Below are 18,108 nucleotides of genomic sequence, written 5' to 3' on the forward strand. Positions count from 1 at the left end.
CCATCTATTTTAAAATTATTTGGGAGAAAAAGTCATTTTCGGTTTCGGGTTTCCGGCCAAGGGCATCCTGCATTTTTGGTTTCGTTTTCGGCCCAAAATTTTCATTTCGGTGCATCCCTACTTTAAACGACATTTTTTATGGATATCTTTTAAGAAATGGCTTTCTTCTTCCCACTCTTCCATAAAGGCCAGATTTGAGTCTCCCACCTCAGCTGTAGATCTCTGCAGTTCATCCAGAGTGATCATGGGCCTCTTGGCTGCATCTCTGATCAGTCTTCTCCTTGTATGAGCTGAAAGTTTAGAGGGACGGCCAGGTCTTCGTAGATTTGCAGTGGTCTGATACTCCTTCCATTTCAATATTATCGCTTTCACAGTGCTTCTTGGGATGTTTAAAGCTTGGGAAATCTTTTTGTTTCCAAATCCAGCTTTAAACTTCCCCACAACAATATCTCGGACCTGCCTGGTGTGTTCCTTGTTCTTCCTGATGTTCTCTGCGCTTTAAACGGACCTCTGAGACTATCACAGTGCAGGTGCATTTATACGGAGACTTGATTACACACAGATGGATTCTATTTATCATCATTAGTCATTTAGGTCAACAGTGGATCATTCAGAGATCCTCACTGAACTTCTGGAGAGAGTTTGCTGCACTGAAAGTAAAGGGGCTGAATAATTTTGCACGCCCAATTTTTCAGTTTTTTATTTGTTAACAAAGTTTGAAATATCCAATAAATTTCGTTCCACTTCATGATTGTGTCCCACTTGTTGATTCTTCACAAAAAATTACAGTTTTTTTATATCTTCATGCTTGAAGCCTGAAATGTGGCAAAAGGTCGCAAAGTTCAAGGGGGCTGAAAACTTTCGCAAGGCACTGTATGTGTGTGTGTGTATATATATATATATATACATATACACACAGTGCTTTGCCAAAGTATTCTGCCCCCTTTAACTTTGGGGTTCTAAGTAATTTTCTAGCAAAAAATACAGTAACTTGTAAGCAACAAATGTCAGAAAAAAGGCTTAGGCCCTGTTCACACCTAAACGTTTTTCAGCTTGTGAAAAGCTCATCTCTAAAGTCTCGAAATGCCCAACAAGCAAAATCCCATTCATTTCAATGGCCCCTGTTCACATATGAGCGTTTTGTTGCCTGAAACAAAATGCCTGAAGTTAAAAATACATGAGCTTTTTTGTTAGATTTCAATGCCTGCCTCCAAACACCTGCAAAAAAACGCCTAAAAAAAGCCTGAAAAACGCCCAAGAAAATGCCTGAAAATGACACGCTCAGTTGTGAATTAGCCTTTAAGTGGTTAAACTAACCTCATTTACAGACCGAAGTTCATCCTGTGGATCTAGGCATTTTGGATCGTGGACAGAGTTGCAGCGATTCTGAGCCATTGCAAGTCGCGGGACACACAAGCGATTCCCATGATTTGCTATGACACCCCAAACGCGGCTCGATTTTGCCGCGATTGTCACCCGACGAATCGCGGTAACATCGTGCAAACAGAATCGCGGGATGCCTGACGACCGAAAGAAGTACAAGAATTGGATACTGAAACTAATGTAAATCCTCTGCAAGGAACGTCTGACTCCTCGCCTTGGTCACAGGCTGGGTAGAAGCAATGGCTACTGCTGTAGATACTGACGCGGCAGGAAAAGATGACTGGAGCGGCCAGGGTCCAGGAACCAAAACAATTCAGCTTCTTTATCAATATCTTGATTGATCTTGGTTGATAAAGAAGTTGAATTTCTTTGCAACACATTCCTGTTACCAGGAGAACATTGCGATATACTAAGAAGGATTTTCTGAACAAACCTGGACCCCGGAGGCTCCTGTCGTCATCTTTTCCTGTAGCGTTGGCATCTCCAGCAGTAGCCATTGCTTCTTCCCAGCCTGTGGCCATGGCGGGGGAGTCAAACATCCCTTATACAGAACTCGCATCAGCTCCAGCCTCCTGCTTCCTTTATTATGTACTCTCCAGTTTGATTTTATTACTTTTCCTAACAATCCGCTCATTTTATTTTTGAAGGGTACACTTCCCCCAGACTCCTTTAGTCAACTTTGGGCTACAGTATCTCACAAAAGTGAGTAGACCACTCACATTTTTGTAAATATTTTATTATATCTTTTCATGTGACAATGCTGAAGAAATGACACTTTGCTACAATGTAAGAGTAGGGAGTGTACAGCTTGTATAACCGTGCAAATTTTCTGTCCCCTCAAAATAACTCAACACACTTAATGTCTAAACCGCTGGCAACAAAATTGAGTACACCCCTAAATGAAAATGTCCAAATTGGGCCCAATTAGCAATTTTCCTTCCCTGGTTTCATGTGACTCATTTGTGTTACAAGGTCTCAGGTGTGAATGGGGGAGCAGGTGTGTTAAATTTGGTGTTATCGCTCTCACTCTCTCATATTGGTCACTGGAAGTTTAACATGGTACCTCATGGCAAAGAGCTCTCTGAGGATCTGAAAAAAAGAATTGTTGCTCTACATGAAGATGGCCTAGGCTATAAGAAGATTGCCAAGACCCTGAAACTGAGCTGCAGCACGGTGGCCAAGACCATACAGTGGTTTAAAAGTACAGGTTCCACTCAGAACAGTCCTTGCCATGGTTGACCAAGGAAGTTGAGTGCACGTGCTCAGTGTCATATCCAGAGGTTGTCTTTGGGAAATAGACGTATGAGTGCTGCCAGCATTGCTGTAGAGGTTAAAGGGATGGGGGGTCAAACTGTCAGTGCTCAGACCATATGCCGCACACTGCATCAAATTGGTCTGCATGGCTGTCATCCCAGAAGGAAGCCTCTTCTAAAAATGATGCACAAGAAAGACCGAAAACAGTTTGCTGAAGACAAGCAGACTTAAGGACATGGATTACTGGAACCATATCCTGTGGTCTGATGAGACCAAGATAAACTTATTTGGTTCAGATTGTGTCAAGCGTGTATGGCAGCAACCAGGTGAGGAGTACAAAGACAAGTGTGTCTTTTCTACAGTCAAGCATGGTGGCAAGAGTGTCATGGTCTGGGGTTGCATGAGTGCTGCCGGAACTGGGAAGCTACAGTTCATTGACGAAACTATGAATGCCAACATATACTGTGACATACTGAAGCAGAGCATGATCCTCCCCTTTGGAGGCTGGGCCGCAGGGCAGTATTCCAACATAACAAACCCAAACATGCCTCCAAGGCGACCACTGCCTTGCTAAAGCTGAGGGTAAAGGTGATGGACTGGCCAGGCATGTCTCCAGACCTGAACCCTATTGAGCATCTGTGGGGCATCCTCAAACAGAAGGTGGAGGAGCACAAGGTCTGTAACATCCACCAGCTCCGTGATGTCATCATGGAGGAATGGAAGAGGACTCAAGTGTCAACCTGTGAAGCTCTGGTGAACTCCATGCTCAAGAGAGTTAAGGCAGTGCTGGAAAATAATGGTGGCCACACAAAATATTGACACTTTGGGCCAAATTTGGACATTTTCACTTAGAGGTGTAGTCCCTTTTTTGCCAGCGGTTTAGACATTAATGGTTGTGTGTTGAGTTATTTTGATGGGGACAGCAAATGTACACGGTTATTCAAGCTGTACACTCACTACTTTACATTATAGCAAAGTGTAATATCTTCAGTGTTGTTACATGAAAAGATATAATAAAATATTTACAAAAACATGAGGGGCGTACTCACTTTTGTGAGATACTGTATGTCCGATTTTTTTGTTTTTATAGGCCATTGTTTTTTTTTTTTTTTTTTGTGCATGACATATTTTTTTTTTTTTTTGTGCATAACAATTTATTTACACTCTGTTTTTTAAAAAAAATTTCCTCCCAGTGAGACACATTGTTAATTGATTGTAATCAACACACATCTTCTGCGGGGAGAGCACAGTTCAGTCCACAGTCACCCCTTGTGGTTTCTTTGGTTTCTTTTATTTAAGGACACCTTCAATTGACATTTGCCTTTATATTGCATAACAAATTTCTGCTTGAAATTTAGCTAATTGGTTCTACTTGGACACCATTTATAACTATGAGTTACAACCTTATCATTTCAGTGACGGCAGCTCAGCTATGGAAAGGAGTGGTTGCAGATTCAGGCGGAGGAGCCAGAAAGGGAAGAGGAAAAAGAGCCAAGAGGAGGATTAAAAAGAATCTGAACCTTGGACAGCAAATTGGAGAAGGTAAGGTCTTTGCTTTGTCTTAATTTTTAGGGAACGTGATATAAAGGTCAACTTGCTAAAGGTTAACCACTTGAGCTCCAGAAGATTTTCCCCCTTCATGACCAGGCCATTTTTTTGCTATTCGGCACTGCGCTACTTTAATTGGTAATTGCGTGGTCATGCAACGCTGTACCCAAACGAAATATATATTCTTTTTTTTCCCCACAAATAGCGTTCTTTTGTTAGTATTTATCACCACTGTTTTTTTTTTTTCAGCAATATAAACGAAAAAATACCGCAAATTTTGAACAAAAAACAATATTTTCTCTTCCTCTTCCTCTTCTTCTTTCTCTTTCTCTTCCTCCTCCTCCCCCTCCTTTTTCCTCCTCCTCTTTTTCCTCCTCCTCCTTTCTTCTTCTTCCTCCTTCTCCTCCTTCTTCCTCCTCCTCCTCCTTCTTCTCCTCCTTCTTCCTTCTCCTTCTTTCGCCTTCTCCTTCTTCCTCCTCCTCCCAGCTATGCAATATTATTTTATATACTTAACATTTTCAGGTTGATTTACTAAAGGCAAATAAACTGTGCACTTTTGCAAGAGCAGTTCCTCCATAGCTTCGTAAATGAAGTAGAGCCCTGCTGACCTCCAGCACCCAATCATGTGCAAGCATAAATGCATTTTTTTTTTATTTTCAGTGCATGTGATTGGGTATTCTTTGTAAAGTGAAGCTTTACCTCATTTACCAAGCTCTGGAGCAACTGCACTTGCAAAAGTGCACAGTCTATTTGCCTTTAGTAAATCAACCCCTTTATCTCTACAAGGATCAGTTCATAAAGCAAAAGGTATTATACAGTTTGTTATTATACTAAAATATTCAAAGCAGATCTTCTTCTGCCTATCATTGTGTTCAGATATACCACTCTACCTTTCTATCATAGGAAAATCTGGATTTCTGTGGCCCGGTTTGAATTCACCTATATTAATAAACAAAAAGGACCAAGCCATTGAACAGCGGAATAAAGAGCAACAGCAAGAATTACAAGCTCAGATATTTAAGGAGAGAGATGAGTGGGACAAAAAAAAGAAGAAAAGAGTTAAAAGACAAGAGAGGGGGTGGACTGGACAAAGCTGGGGTGGCATCAGCATTGGACATCCCGATCCAGGTCCTAATGGAGGTGAGAAACCAATTTAAGCACAGATGTCAGGCCATTGATTAGAAAACATATGTGTACTTCTTTTTATATTTCAAAGAAAAGTGTCTTTGCCCTTAGCATCCAGTTAGATTATTTCTGCCATTTTTGAAGGGCCTAGTCCTATAGTGAGTAATCCAATAATTACAAATATGTGAAAGTGTAACAACCTAATGGTGATCGATAAATAAATATATATAAATAGTTATAAACAAGTGATTGTATTATATACTTATAATAGCAGCTGCTATAGAAAGTGCTGGTGCAAAATGTGAAAGGAGTAATCAACATAAATCGATTACCTATAGCGCTTGCTATGATAAATAGTGAAAAATTTGCATAAAAATGTATAATTCAATAATCCGCGAAAAAATCAATAAACATATAGTGAATAAGTTAACAATCAAGTCCATATGTGAAATAAATATGTGCAAAGATATCAAATAGTCCAATAAATAATGTAAATTCCAAAACAATTAATAGATGGATAAAGTGCCGATATAACTTCTTCTCTTCTTCCCAATAAAAATGTGACCCTTCACCGTGGAAAATAAGTGAAATGCAGACTCACCAGAAGACGTGGGTCCTGTATGCCTTACTTATTGCTTTGGAGACAGTCTCCAGATACAGGAACGTCCCTCCTGGCAGACCCAGATGTCCCTTCTATGGTGCCGGTATCGCTGCTGGCTCACTCCAAGGGGTTCCAGCACAGCTCAACGGGTATAGGGTCAGCTCCAGCCACGGGGTATAAGGGAAAAAAACTCGGATAGTGCAATATTGTATGTATATCAAATTTTATTGCACACCCCCGGTTCACTCCAAATACATGCAGTCCCAAAAAAGGTTATATGGTGTATAATTGAATATATATCCACACACAAAGATCAAATGGTGAAGAAAATCCAAACTGATGTGGTAAACCAACGAAAAAAACAGTCCATGCATATGCAGACACGCCGTCATACACGTGGGCTTACAGTGGCGAGCGGTAGTTCCGGCTTGCGTTCCACCGAGCGCCGTATGACGTCACAACGTGCGTTCCACCTAACGCGTTTCGTCATTGGCTAGACGTCTTCAGAGGACTGTTTTTTTCGTTGGTTTACCACATCAGTTTGGATTTTCTTCATCATTTGATCTTTGTGTGTGGATATATATTCAATTATACACCATATAACCTTTTTTGGGACTGCATGTATTTGGAGTGAACCGGGGGTGTGCAATAAAATTTGATATACATACAATATTGCACTATCCGAGTTTTTCTCCCTTATACCCCGTGGCTGGAGCTGACCCTATACCCGTTGAGCTGTGCTGGAACCCCTTGGAGTGAGCCAGCAGCGATACCGGCACCATAGAAGGGACATCTGGGTCCGCCAGGAGGGACGTTCCTGTATCTGGAGACTGTCTCCAAAGCAAGGTAGGTCCTGATGCCGTAAGGCATACAGGACCCACGTCTTCTGGTGAGTCTGCATTTCACTTATTTTCCACGGTGAAGGGTCACATTTTTATTGGGAAGAAGAGAAGAAGGAATATCGGCACTTTATCCATCTATTAATTGTTTTGGAATTTACATTATTTATTGGACTATTTGATATCTTTGCACATATTTATTTCACATATGGACTTGATTGTTAACTTATTCACTATATGCAAATATAAAGGGTTCGCGCTTAGGATAAATGGGTGTTAATACTCCAATATCAATAAAAATAAATAAATCAATATGAGCTGCTGCAGGTAAAAAAGGTGATACCTCTCAAACAATAAAACAACTATGTACCTGCGCTGCTTATGTCTAAACACCTCAAAATATATGTGATTAAATAAATAAAGTGCTAGTGCAAAATTGTACTAAGTGCAGCCTTAAAAAAAAAAAATCTATATATATATTACACAAGTGCACACAATAAATATCGGTTATAAATTCCATATATGAAAATACCACATAAAAAAATACCACATAAAAAAACTTGTGCAAATAAAAAGCTAATAAATACAAATATGTATACTATAGTGTATAGTCCATGATATTGTTGAAGTGAAAAAAAAAAAGTCTCTGTGCTAATTATAGTGCTTAGTGCTCCACTAATGACTGAATATTAAAAGTGCTCGTGCTCAATCCAGGTGCAGTGGTGCTCCCCTCTCAGCTCCCCACTCACCAGAAGTTGCATGTAAAAACGCCTTATCAGTAGATAAAATGGAGTAGACCCCTCACTGGATCGCCAACAGGAACAAGGTAACGCACCACAAGCCTCTCACTCTATCTCCAGGTTATGTTCTCACGATTCATAAAAAGAAAGGGCCATCATCGTGCAGTATATAAGACTTGTTTATTCACACGCAAAACAAATAACACTTACACTGTACAGGGAAAAATATCGCCTTGTGCAAACCCGCGGGACGCCAAACAAATGGCCGTGCGTTCCACCCGCGTAACCGGAAGCCGGAAGTGGTTGCAGCCGGAAGTGATGTATTACGTATTCGGACGGCTTAAGCCGTCCGAATACGTAATACATCACTTCCGGCTGCAACCACTTCCGGCTTCCGGCTTCCGGTTACGCGGGTGGAACGCACGGCCATTTGTTTGGCGTCCCGCGGGTTTGCACAAGGCGATATTTTTCCCTGTACAGTGTAAGTGTTATTTGTTTTGCGTGTGAATAAACAAGTCTTATATACTGCACGATGATGGCCCTTTCTTTTTATGAATCGTGAGAACATAACCTGGAGATAGAGTGAGAGGCTTGTGGTGCGTTACCTTGTTCCTGTTGGCGATCCAGTGAGGGGTCTACTCCATTTTATCTACTGATAAGGCGTTTTTACATGCAACTTCTGGTGAGTGGGGAGCTGAGAGGGGAGCACCACTGCACCTGGATTGAGCACGAGCACTTTTAATATTCAGTCATTAGTGGAGCACTAAGCACTATAATTAGCACAGAGACTTTTTTTTTTTCACTTCAACAATATCATGGACTATACACTATAGTATACATATTTGTATTTATTAGCTTTTTATTTGCACAAGTTTTTTTTATGTGGTATTTTTTATGTGGTATTTTCATATATGGAATTTATAACCGATATTTATTGTGTGCACTTGTGTAATATATATATAGATTTTTTTTTTTTTAAGGCTGCACTTAGTACAATTTTGCACTAGCACTTTATTTATTTAATCACATATATTTTGAGGTGTTTAGACATAAGCAGCGCAGGTACATAGTTGTTTTATTATTCACTATATGTTTATAGATTTTTTCGCGGATTATTGAATTATACATTTTTATGCAAATTTTTCACTATTTATCACAGCAAGGGCTATAGGTAATCGATTTATGTTGATTACTCCTTTCCATTTTTTTTTTTGTCAAAGCTCAATTGAACAATGTGTAGTTAGAAGCTGATTGGCTCCCATGCTAAGCTGCACCAGATTTCGCACTCTGGTTTTATTAAATCAAGCCCATTGTCTGTAGAACCAAAAATGAAGGCCTGCCTGCAAAGAAAATAATTCATACTTACCCAGCCACCAATTTTCTTACTCTGGAAGACAAACTTAAAGCGGAGTTCCACCCTGGGACATTTTTTTTTAATAAAAATACCCCCGGGACAGTCAGGGCTAGTGCATTCCACAATTGCTAGCCTCTGATCTGTCCCGGGTCGCACTTAGAAGAAATACTTACCTTGAAAATGTATTGTCCAGTGCTGCCATCTCAGGTGTGGGCAGCTTGAAGCCAGCGCGATCCTCTTCTGCGTCCTCTTCCGTCTTCTTCGGTCCCACGATGCACTGCACCGGCCCCGCCGTCACTTCCAGTGCCACAGCGTCATCCCTGCACAGCTTCTGGGCATGCCCAGAAGCTGTTTAGCAAGGTATGACGGCGCCTGCACCGGAACTGACGTCGGGCCGGTGCAGGCGCATTGATTCCTGGGAGCGATGACGTTCAGCTCCCAGGAATCATTGCAAAGCCAGGAAGTGACGAATCGCCGTGGCCGCTGAGGGGAGGAAGATGAAGTAAGGTAAGTATATTTTCTTCTAAACCAGGTATGTAAAAAAAAAAAATTGCGATTATCCATTTGTTTTTCAGGTGACCCGGAGCGAGAAGATGGAGGTAAGTTTAATTTTAGGGTGGAACTCCGCTTTAATAAAAAAATATCTTCATCTGATGCTTTTGGGAGTGTTGGATGTCTATTTCCCCACTGAGCTCTGCTGTACCATTTGATGGTTCCTACATCACGAGGACAAAGTAGAGATATTGGAGCTTTGCGAGGAACCACAGTGGAGGAACCAGGAATCTGACACTCCTAGAAGTGTTGGATGCAAAAGATTTTTCAACCTGGTAATCTCTTCAAGAGAAGGAAGATAAGTTCATGGGCTTCAGAATGTGTATTTTTCTTTACAGGTAAACTTCTTAGGGTCTTTGTGTTTTTAGAACTCATTTCGTCATTCATGTGTGAAAAATATCCTTGGTTTAAATTAGCTGGCAAAAAGAAGATAGTTTATGAGAACACTCAATATATACACTTTTTTTTTATTTCTAATTTTAGCTTTACCACTCAGGTCGTTTGCTTGATGTGTCTTTGTAAATTTTGATGCTTTTAGCTGTGTTGCCATGGCATTGTTCTTTTGAAGTGCGCTTGATGTGTGGAGTATTTAACAGCAACACCGTGTAAGTGTCTGTTGGACGTTGCCTATTGTGAGTAGATCAAATAGATTTAAAAATACTGGACTGGCGTTTTGACAGATAAACAGTTCTGGGTTTAAAGATTAATACATTTCTTGTTTTATTTTATAATAGGCAGCTGTAAATGTCAACCACATATTTCTGAAGGTGATACATTTTTGACTGTCATTAAATTACATAATGACCGTATATTATTTACCATAGAAATGTGAAAAAAACTTTCCGCGCTATCCCTGTGTATAAATCACCTATTACCCAACTCTATATAGGAAGGACTCAACTCTATAGAACGCAGCTAGCACCACTATGTATCCAACTCCCTGTTTCTAAAAGAAAAGATGGACTCACGTAAATGTGTTATATATAGATGCTTTTTACACTGTTTTCAGATATTTATTTATGCACTATAATTTGATTGCACTTTATTGAATAAGAGTGCTGCATTTTTCTGTTACTACATATATATACTGTATATTATTTACCATAGTATGATGCTATTGATCTAATTTGGAAATCCACAACTTATTTAACAAGACAAAATTTGTATGTCCAACAGACTTGTCTTACCATACTCTTATGATTGCAAGCATCCTCCAAAAGACACAAGTCCATCTGGCTCAACCAATAAACAAAGAAAACAGTAAAGTAAACCCAACCATAAAATCCCATATACACAATCCTATACCCGCAGTTGATCCAGAGGAAGGCGAAAAACCCCCAGCAAAGCATGATCCAATTTGCTACAGCAGGGGGGAAAAAATCCCTCCTGATCCCCCGAGAAGCAATCTGATATTCCCTGGATCGACTTTACCTATAAATATTACTACCCATTTATATTATGTACACCCAGGAAAGAATCCAGGCCTTTTTTAAAGCAATCTAGTGAGCTAACCAGAACCACCTCTGGAGGGAGTCTATTTAACATTTTCTCAGCTCTTACGGTGAAGAAACCTTTCCGTATTTGGAGACTAAATCTGTTTTCCTCTAGACGTAAAGAGTTCCCCCTTGTCCTCTGTGTTGACCTAAAAATGAATAACTCAACACCAAGTTCACACTATATGGACCCCTTAATGTATTTATACATGTTGATCATATCCCCCCTTAATCTCCTCTTCTCAAGAGAGAATACATTCAGTTCCTCTAATCTTTTCTCATAGCTGAGCTCCTCCATGCCTATTATCCGTTTGGTTGCCCTTCTCTGCACTTTCTCCAGTTCCCCGATATCCTTTTTAAGAACTGGTGCCCACAGCTGAACTGCATATTCCAGATGAGGTCTTACTAATGATTTCTACAGGGGCAAAATTATGGCACTTTTCCACTGCAAGTACCGGCTCGGCTCTTCTCGGCCCTGCTTGGCCCGGTTTGCTTTTCCACTACTGGTATCGCATGGTACTGTGTTGGAACGGTTCGGTACGGTTTGGTATGGTTTGCTTTTCCACTAAAGTAGTACTAAAGTTAAGTGGGTGGGATAACAACGATTCTCAATCAGTGGCTAGTAGTGACTGCATGCAAAGGATTGTGGGATATGGTACCGGTATGGTACCTCTTGGAACCACAATCAAGGTGGTACTGTTTTAGAGAGCCGTACCGTTCGGTTCCATGCAGTGGAAAAGCGCCGCCGTACCGTACCGAACCGTTCCTACACCGTACCATGCGGTACCAGCAGTGGAAAAGCACAAAAGCGAGCCGAACCGTTCGGTTCCATGCAGTGGAAAAGCGCCAATATATCTCTCTCTGGAGTCCATGCCTCTGTTAAGACAAGAAAGGACTTTACTTGCTTTGGAAACCGCAGCTTGGCATTGCATGCTATTATTAAGCTTAGGATCTACCCGAACACTCAGATCCTTCTCCACTATGGATTCCCCCAGTTCTACTCCCCCTAGTATGTATGCTGCATGCATATTCTTAGCCCCCAAGTGCATAACTTTACATTTATCAACATTAAACCTCATTTGCCACATAGTTGCCCAATGAAACAGTGCATTGAGGTCAGCTTGTAAGTTGGAGACATCCTGTAAGGAAGGTATTCCACGGCAAAGCTTGGTGTCATCTGCAAAGACTGCACAGTTAATGCTGAACTGCAGCTTTTGATACACTTTACATAGTACATTTGGGCCAGCTTGGCCCAAACAAGTGATGTCCCTCACTAACATGTGAGGCAGCTGGATGAGCTGTATAAACTGTATGTTGCTGAGGCAACTTGCTAACATGTGAGGCAAATAGATGGGCTGTATAATCTGTATATAGCTGAGGTTCTGGGTTCGAGCCGAGACTTCCTGTTACCCGGAATACTCTAGAGTCTATATGATTGGCCCTCATCCATTCAGAGAAAGCAATGTATTCTAGCAATAAATACAAAGCTTCCTCTGATTGGGTCAGTCAGAGGTTGTGACATCATCAGCCCACCTCTCTGACTCTGTTAATCAGAGGAAGCTTTGTATTCATTGTCTTCTCTAAATGTCTGAGGGCTGATCAGATAGACTCTACTTTGTTCAGGGTATGAGACAGGAATTCTCAGCTCGAACCCGAAACCTTGGCTACATACAGATTAAACAGCACATCCAGCGGCCTCACATGTTAGTGAGGGACAGCCAAGCTTACCCAAATGAACAAATGTAAAGTGTATCAAAAGCTGGAGTTCACCTTAACACCCCTCCCCCAGTGAAATTGTGGCACTCCAAAGTAAGGCCTGTTTTACACAGTTAATGTAAAACACAAGAATATCAGCGCAAGCATGAAATAAATAAATGGATGGAAAATTTAAAAGCAGCTGACACCAAGGTAAAAAATATATAAAACCCAATGTGAAACTGATACTGTGAAAGTGCAGCGCTAAAAACAATAAAACAAAATCAATGGATAAAATCGAAAGTCTTTGAATGGCACAAAACAATCTTATAAAAGAGGAGAAATTGAGTCCAATAGGGAATCCCAATGAAAGTGCTCAGTGCTGATCCATACACCGGAAACAAGTGCTTAAAATCAGTGCAATCCTTCACCAAAGGTGCTAGCCTCCACCTGAGGGCTGTGAATAGACAGCCTTATAACACTCCCAGCAATGAGAAACTCCCGACCAGGACAACAATCTCAGAGGGCATCTCTTCTTCACATGTAGTGTTCACAATGATCCCCATGCAATAAAAGGGGGCAGATCATAGTGCATTATTGTTTAAACAAAAGGTTTATTGATAAAAAAGATGGACAGCCTCTTACTTGTATGTAGTACAAACGAGCAGTGAGAAAATACAGCTGATGTCCGGACAGAGCGGAACGCTCTGCCGACAGGGGCTACGAGTGACGTCACGATCTCCTCCCCCTTCCGCACGCGTATCGTCCGTGGGCGGGACTTCTTCAGCGTATGGGCGGAGGGACGGACGTCACTCATTTATCTGCACACCCCGCTCGATTAGGCATCGCTGCTGTCATGGCAACGTCGGAGGACAGACCGGAAGTGCCCCGGGGCCCGCTACACAGAGGAAGCTGATGCTGACCCCGGAACACAAACAAGATCCTCCATATACGCCGGAACAGCAATAAGGGCTCAAGGGCTAGTATCGCCCATTACTGTTCAAGAGCGGGGATATAAATATTAAATCACAACAGCGAAATTGTTTTTCTTGACCTCGTCATTTCCAAAGATAATGATCACTTCAAAACGCACACGCACTTTAAAGTAAAAGACCGTAACTCGTATATCCTGCTAGACAGCTGCCATCACAGGAATTGGTTATGTAATATACCCAAAGGGCAGTTTATGCGTCTACGAAGGAATTGCACACTAGACGAAGAATATGAAACACAAGCACATGTGCTAAAAGATCGGTTTGTTGAAAAGGGTTATGACACTGCAAAACTAGAGAGGGATATCCTTGAAGTAAAAAATAAGGAGAGGTCCAGTCTATTGATTGATAAGACACAGGTGGCACCATATGACAATGGTGGATGTAAGATTGTTATGGAATATAATGCGAAATTTAAGAAAGTGGAGAAAATTATCACCAAACACTGGCCAATACTCCAGCAGGACAAGATCCTAGGCCCCATCCTACCCAATAAACCAGCTTTTATTTATAAAAAAAGCCCCCACAATGAGAAGTTTTCTAGCACCAGGGGTAATTGATCCCCCTAATCCGGGTGAAAATAAGCTTTTTTCATTTCTTTCGGGCTTTCATGCGTGTGGAAGATGTGTGGCCTGTAAAACTTCGAAGTTTAATACTAAGAAGAGAAAGGAATTTGTAGCCCACACCACGGGCGAATCTTACAAAATCAAGGATCTGATCACATGTGCGTCCACGGGGGTGGTCTACATGCTGGAGTGCAAGTGTGGGCTCCAGTATGTAGGTAGGACCACTAGGGCGCTACAAGTCCATGTTGATGAACACATGAGTAGCATAAGAAAGGGCAAGAAAGCCCACCATGTAGTTCAGCATTTTAAACAATTTCATAACAAAGACCCCAAAGATTTGAAATTTTGGGGGATCGAGAAGGTCAAGAAACATTGGAGGGGAGGTAATTTTATACGGCAAATAAGTAAACGTGAATCATACTAAATCTTTGAGACAAAGGTTGGGGTCCCTAGAGGTCTAAATGTGGACTTCGACCTCAACTGTTTTATCTCAGATCGGTAGTTTTACTTTTTTTACCCCCCTAGTGTAACATGTTTTTACCATTATATGAATTTTTAGGTTTTTTATATATATATATATATATATATATATATATATATACAGTGGGTACGGAAAGTATTCAGACCCCCTTAAATTTTTCACTCTTTGTTATATTGCAGCCATTTGCTAAAATCATTTAAGTTCATTCTTATTCCTCATGAATGTACACATAGCACCCCATACTGACAGAAAAACACAGAATTGTTGACATTGTTGCAGATTTATTAAAAAAGAAAAACTGAAATATCACATGGTCCTAAGTATTCAGACCCTTTGCTGTGACACTCATATATTTAACTCAGGTGCTTTCCATTTCTTCTGATCATCCTTGAGATGGTTCTACACCTTCATTTGAGTCCAGCTGTGTTTGATTATACTGATTGGACTTGATTAGGAAAGCCACACACCTGTCTATATAAGACCTTCCAGATCACAATGCATGTCAGAGCAAATGAGAATCATGAGGTTAAAGGAACTGCCTGAAGAGCTCAGAGACAGAATTGTGGCAAGGCACAGATCTGGCCAAGGTTACAAAAAGATTTCTGCTGCACTTAAGGTTCCTAAGAGCACAGTGGCCTCCATAATCCTCAAATGGAAGACGTTTGGGACGACCAGAACCCTTCCTAGAGCTGGCCGTCCGGCCAAACTGAGCTATCGGGGGAGAAGAGCCTTGGTGAGAGAGCTAAAGAAGAACCCAAAGATCACTGTGGCTGAGCTCCAGAGATGCAGTCAGGAGATGGGAGAAAATTGTAGAAAGTCAACCATCACTGCAGCCCTCCACCAGTCGGGGCATCATGGCAGAGTGGCCCGACGGAAGCCTCTCCTCAGTGTAAGACACATGAAAGCCCGCATGGAGTTTGCTAAAAAACACCTGAAGGACTCCAAGATGGTGAAAAATAAGATTCTCTGGTCTGATGAGACCAAAATAGAACTTTTTGGCCTTAATTCTAAGCGGTATGTGTGGAGAAAACCAGGCACTGCTCATCACCTGTCCAATACAGTCCCAACAGTGAAGCATGGTGGTGGCAGCATCATGCTGTGGGGGTGTTTTTCAGCTGCATGGACAGGACGACTGGTTGCAATCGAGGGAAAGATGAATGCGGCCAAGTACAGGGATATCCTGGACAAAAACCTTCTCCAGAGTGCTCTGGACCTCAGACTGGGCCGAAGGTTTACCTTCCAACAAGACAATGACCCTAAGCACACAGCTAAAATAACGAAGGAGTGGCTTCACAACAACTCCGTGACTGTTCTTGAATGGCCCAGCCAGAGCCCTGACTTAAACCCAATTGAGCATCTCTGGAGAGACCTAAAAATGGCTGTCCACCAACGTTTACCATCCAACCTGACAGAACTGGAGAGGATCTGCAAGGAGGAATGGCAGAGGATCCCCAAATCCAGGTGTGAAAGACTTGTTGCATCTTTCCCAAAAAGACTCCTGGCTGTATTAGATCAAAAGGGGGCTTCTACTAAATACTGAGCAAAGGGTCTGAATACTTAGGACCATGTGATATTTCAGTTTTTCTTTTTTAATAAATCTGCAACAATGTCAACAATTCTGTGTTTTTCTGTCAGTATGGGGTGCTATGTGTACATTCATGAGGAAGAAGAATGAACTTAAATGATTTTAGCAAATGGCTGCAATATAACAAAGAGTGAAAAATTTAAGGGGGTCTGAATACTTTCCGTACCCACTGTATATATATATATATATATATATATATATATATATATATATGGATTTTAGTGATATGGATCTTTTTATATACCAACTTCATGTATGTTTTTTGACCTCTGAATATTCTTATATTTATTGATTTTATTACACATGTTTTGATCGTATGTCATCAGTGGTTTTGAATAATGGTTCTTATTGTATTGTAATCTCACATTGTTTTTTTTTGTATACAGGGGCTGCGAGTGATCTGTCATGATCCCCTCATGTATTTAGACATGTTAAGATTAATTTAGGGGCATCTGTTCCCAAGTATGTCTTTTTTGTGATTTAATATTTATATCCCCGCTCTTGAACAGTAATGGGATATACTAGCCCTTGAGCCCTTGTTGCTGTTCCGGCGTATATGGAGGATCTCGTTTGTGTTCCGGGGTCAGCATCAGCTTCCTCTGTGTAGCGGGCCCCGGGACACTTCCGGTCTGTCCTCCGACGTTGCCATGACAGCAGCGACGCCTAATCGAGCGGGGTGTGCAGATAAATGAGTGACGTCCGTCCCTCCTCCCATACGCTGAAGAAGTCCCGCCCACGGACGATACGCGTGCGGAAGGGGGAGGAGATCGTGACGTCACTCGTAGCCCCTGTCGGCAGAGCGTTCCGCTCTGTCCGGACATCAGCTGTATTTTCTCAGTGCTCGTTTATACTACATACAAGTAAGAGGCTGTCCATCTTTTTTATCAATAAACCTTTTGTTTAAACAATAATGCACTATGATCTGCCCCCTTTTATTGCATGGGGATCATTGTGAACACTACATGTGAAGAAGAGATGCCCTCTGAGATTGTTGTCCTGGTCAGGAGTTTCTCATTGCTGGGAGTGTTATAAGGCTGTCTATTCACAGCCCTCAGGTGAGAGGCTAGTACCTTTGGTGAAGGATTGCACTGATTTTAAGCACTTGTTTCCTGTGTATGGATCAGCACTGAGCACTTTCATTGGGATTCCCTATTGGACTCTCGACAAAAGATTGTTTTGTGCCATTCAAAGACTTTCGATTTTATCCATTGATTTTGTTTTATTGTTTTTTGCGCTGCACTTTCACAGTATCTGTTTTACACAGGCCTCAGCTTGTATAAGAGTAGTGTGAACAGCGAAATTTTCAGCAGGTTTTTGCAAAGCTTTTGGCAAGCTTCAAGCTGCTTTCTCTAAGCCTTTAAAGTGGCCTTCATTTCCTGTTTGGAAATGTTATACACAGGTCTTAATGAGAGTGTTGATTTTAAAGCGGAGCTTCTCCCAAAAGGGGACGTTCCTCTTTAAGCACTTCTCTCTCCCAAATATTCCACGTTCGGCATGTAATTTTTTTTTTGGGGGGGGGGGGGGGCAGGTACCTAGTTTTGACAGGTAACTACTCCCCCTTCCGCTCAAGCCGCCTAGGCGGCTTGAGTGGAAGTTCTCCTCTCCCCCGTCCCTTCAGAGCGCATGTATATGTGATGTCACCAGCTGCATTCAGTGTGAATATCTCCTAAACAGTGAAAGTTTAGGAGGTATTCACTGTACCTACAGGTAAGACTTCTTATTATAGTCTTAACTGTAGGTACAAGTGCCAAAAAAACTTTACTACCACTTTAAAGCTGTAGGAGGAAGCAATTTGTGGTTCTTGAACTGGGTATAGGCAGCTAATAAGGACTTTTTATGTAACATTTAAAGTTTGGTTAAAGCAGGACCTCATACATTCAGAATTCTGCATCATGGCTTG

General features: G+C 41.5%; 1 protein-coding gene across 1 annotated transcript in view; it reads left to right on the forward strand.

The window, feature by feature from the left end:
- Positions 1-18,108, forward strand: part of MRPS5 (mitochondrial ribosomal protein S5) — a 297,159-nt gene that overhangs the window by 126,807 nt on the left and 152,244 nt on the right. Inside the window, exons 3-4 of the mRNA XM_082251224.1 lie at positions 4,054-4,179; positions 5,089-5,325. Coding sequence (XP_082107350.1) covers positions 4,054-4,179; positions 5,089-5,325 — 363 coding nt within the window. The remainder of the gene's footprint in view (positions 1-4,053; positions 4,180-5,088; positions 5,326-18,108) is intronic.

The sequence above is a fragment of the Pelophylax lessonae genome, assembly GCF_965119305.1.
Source record: "Pelophylax lessonae genome assembly, chromosome: 3".
Classification (NCBI taxonomy): domain Eukaryota; kingdom Metazoa; phylum Chordata; class Amphibia; order Anura; family Ranidae; genus Pelophylax; species Pelophylax lessonae.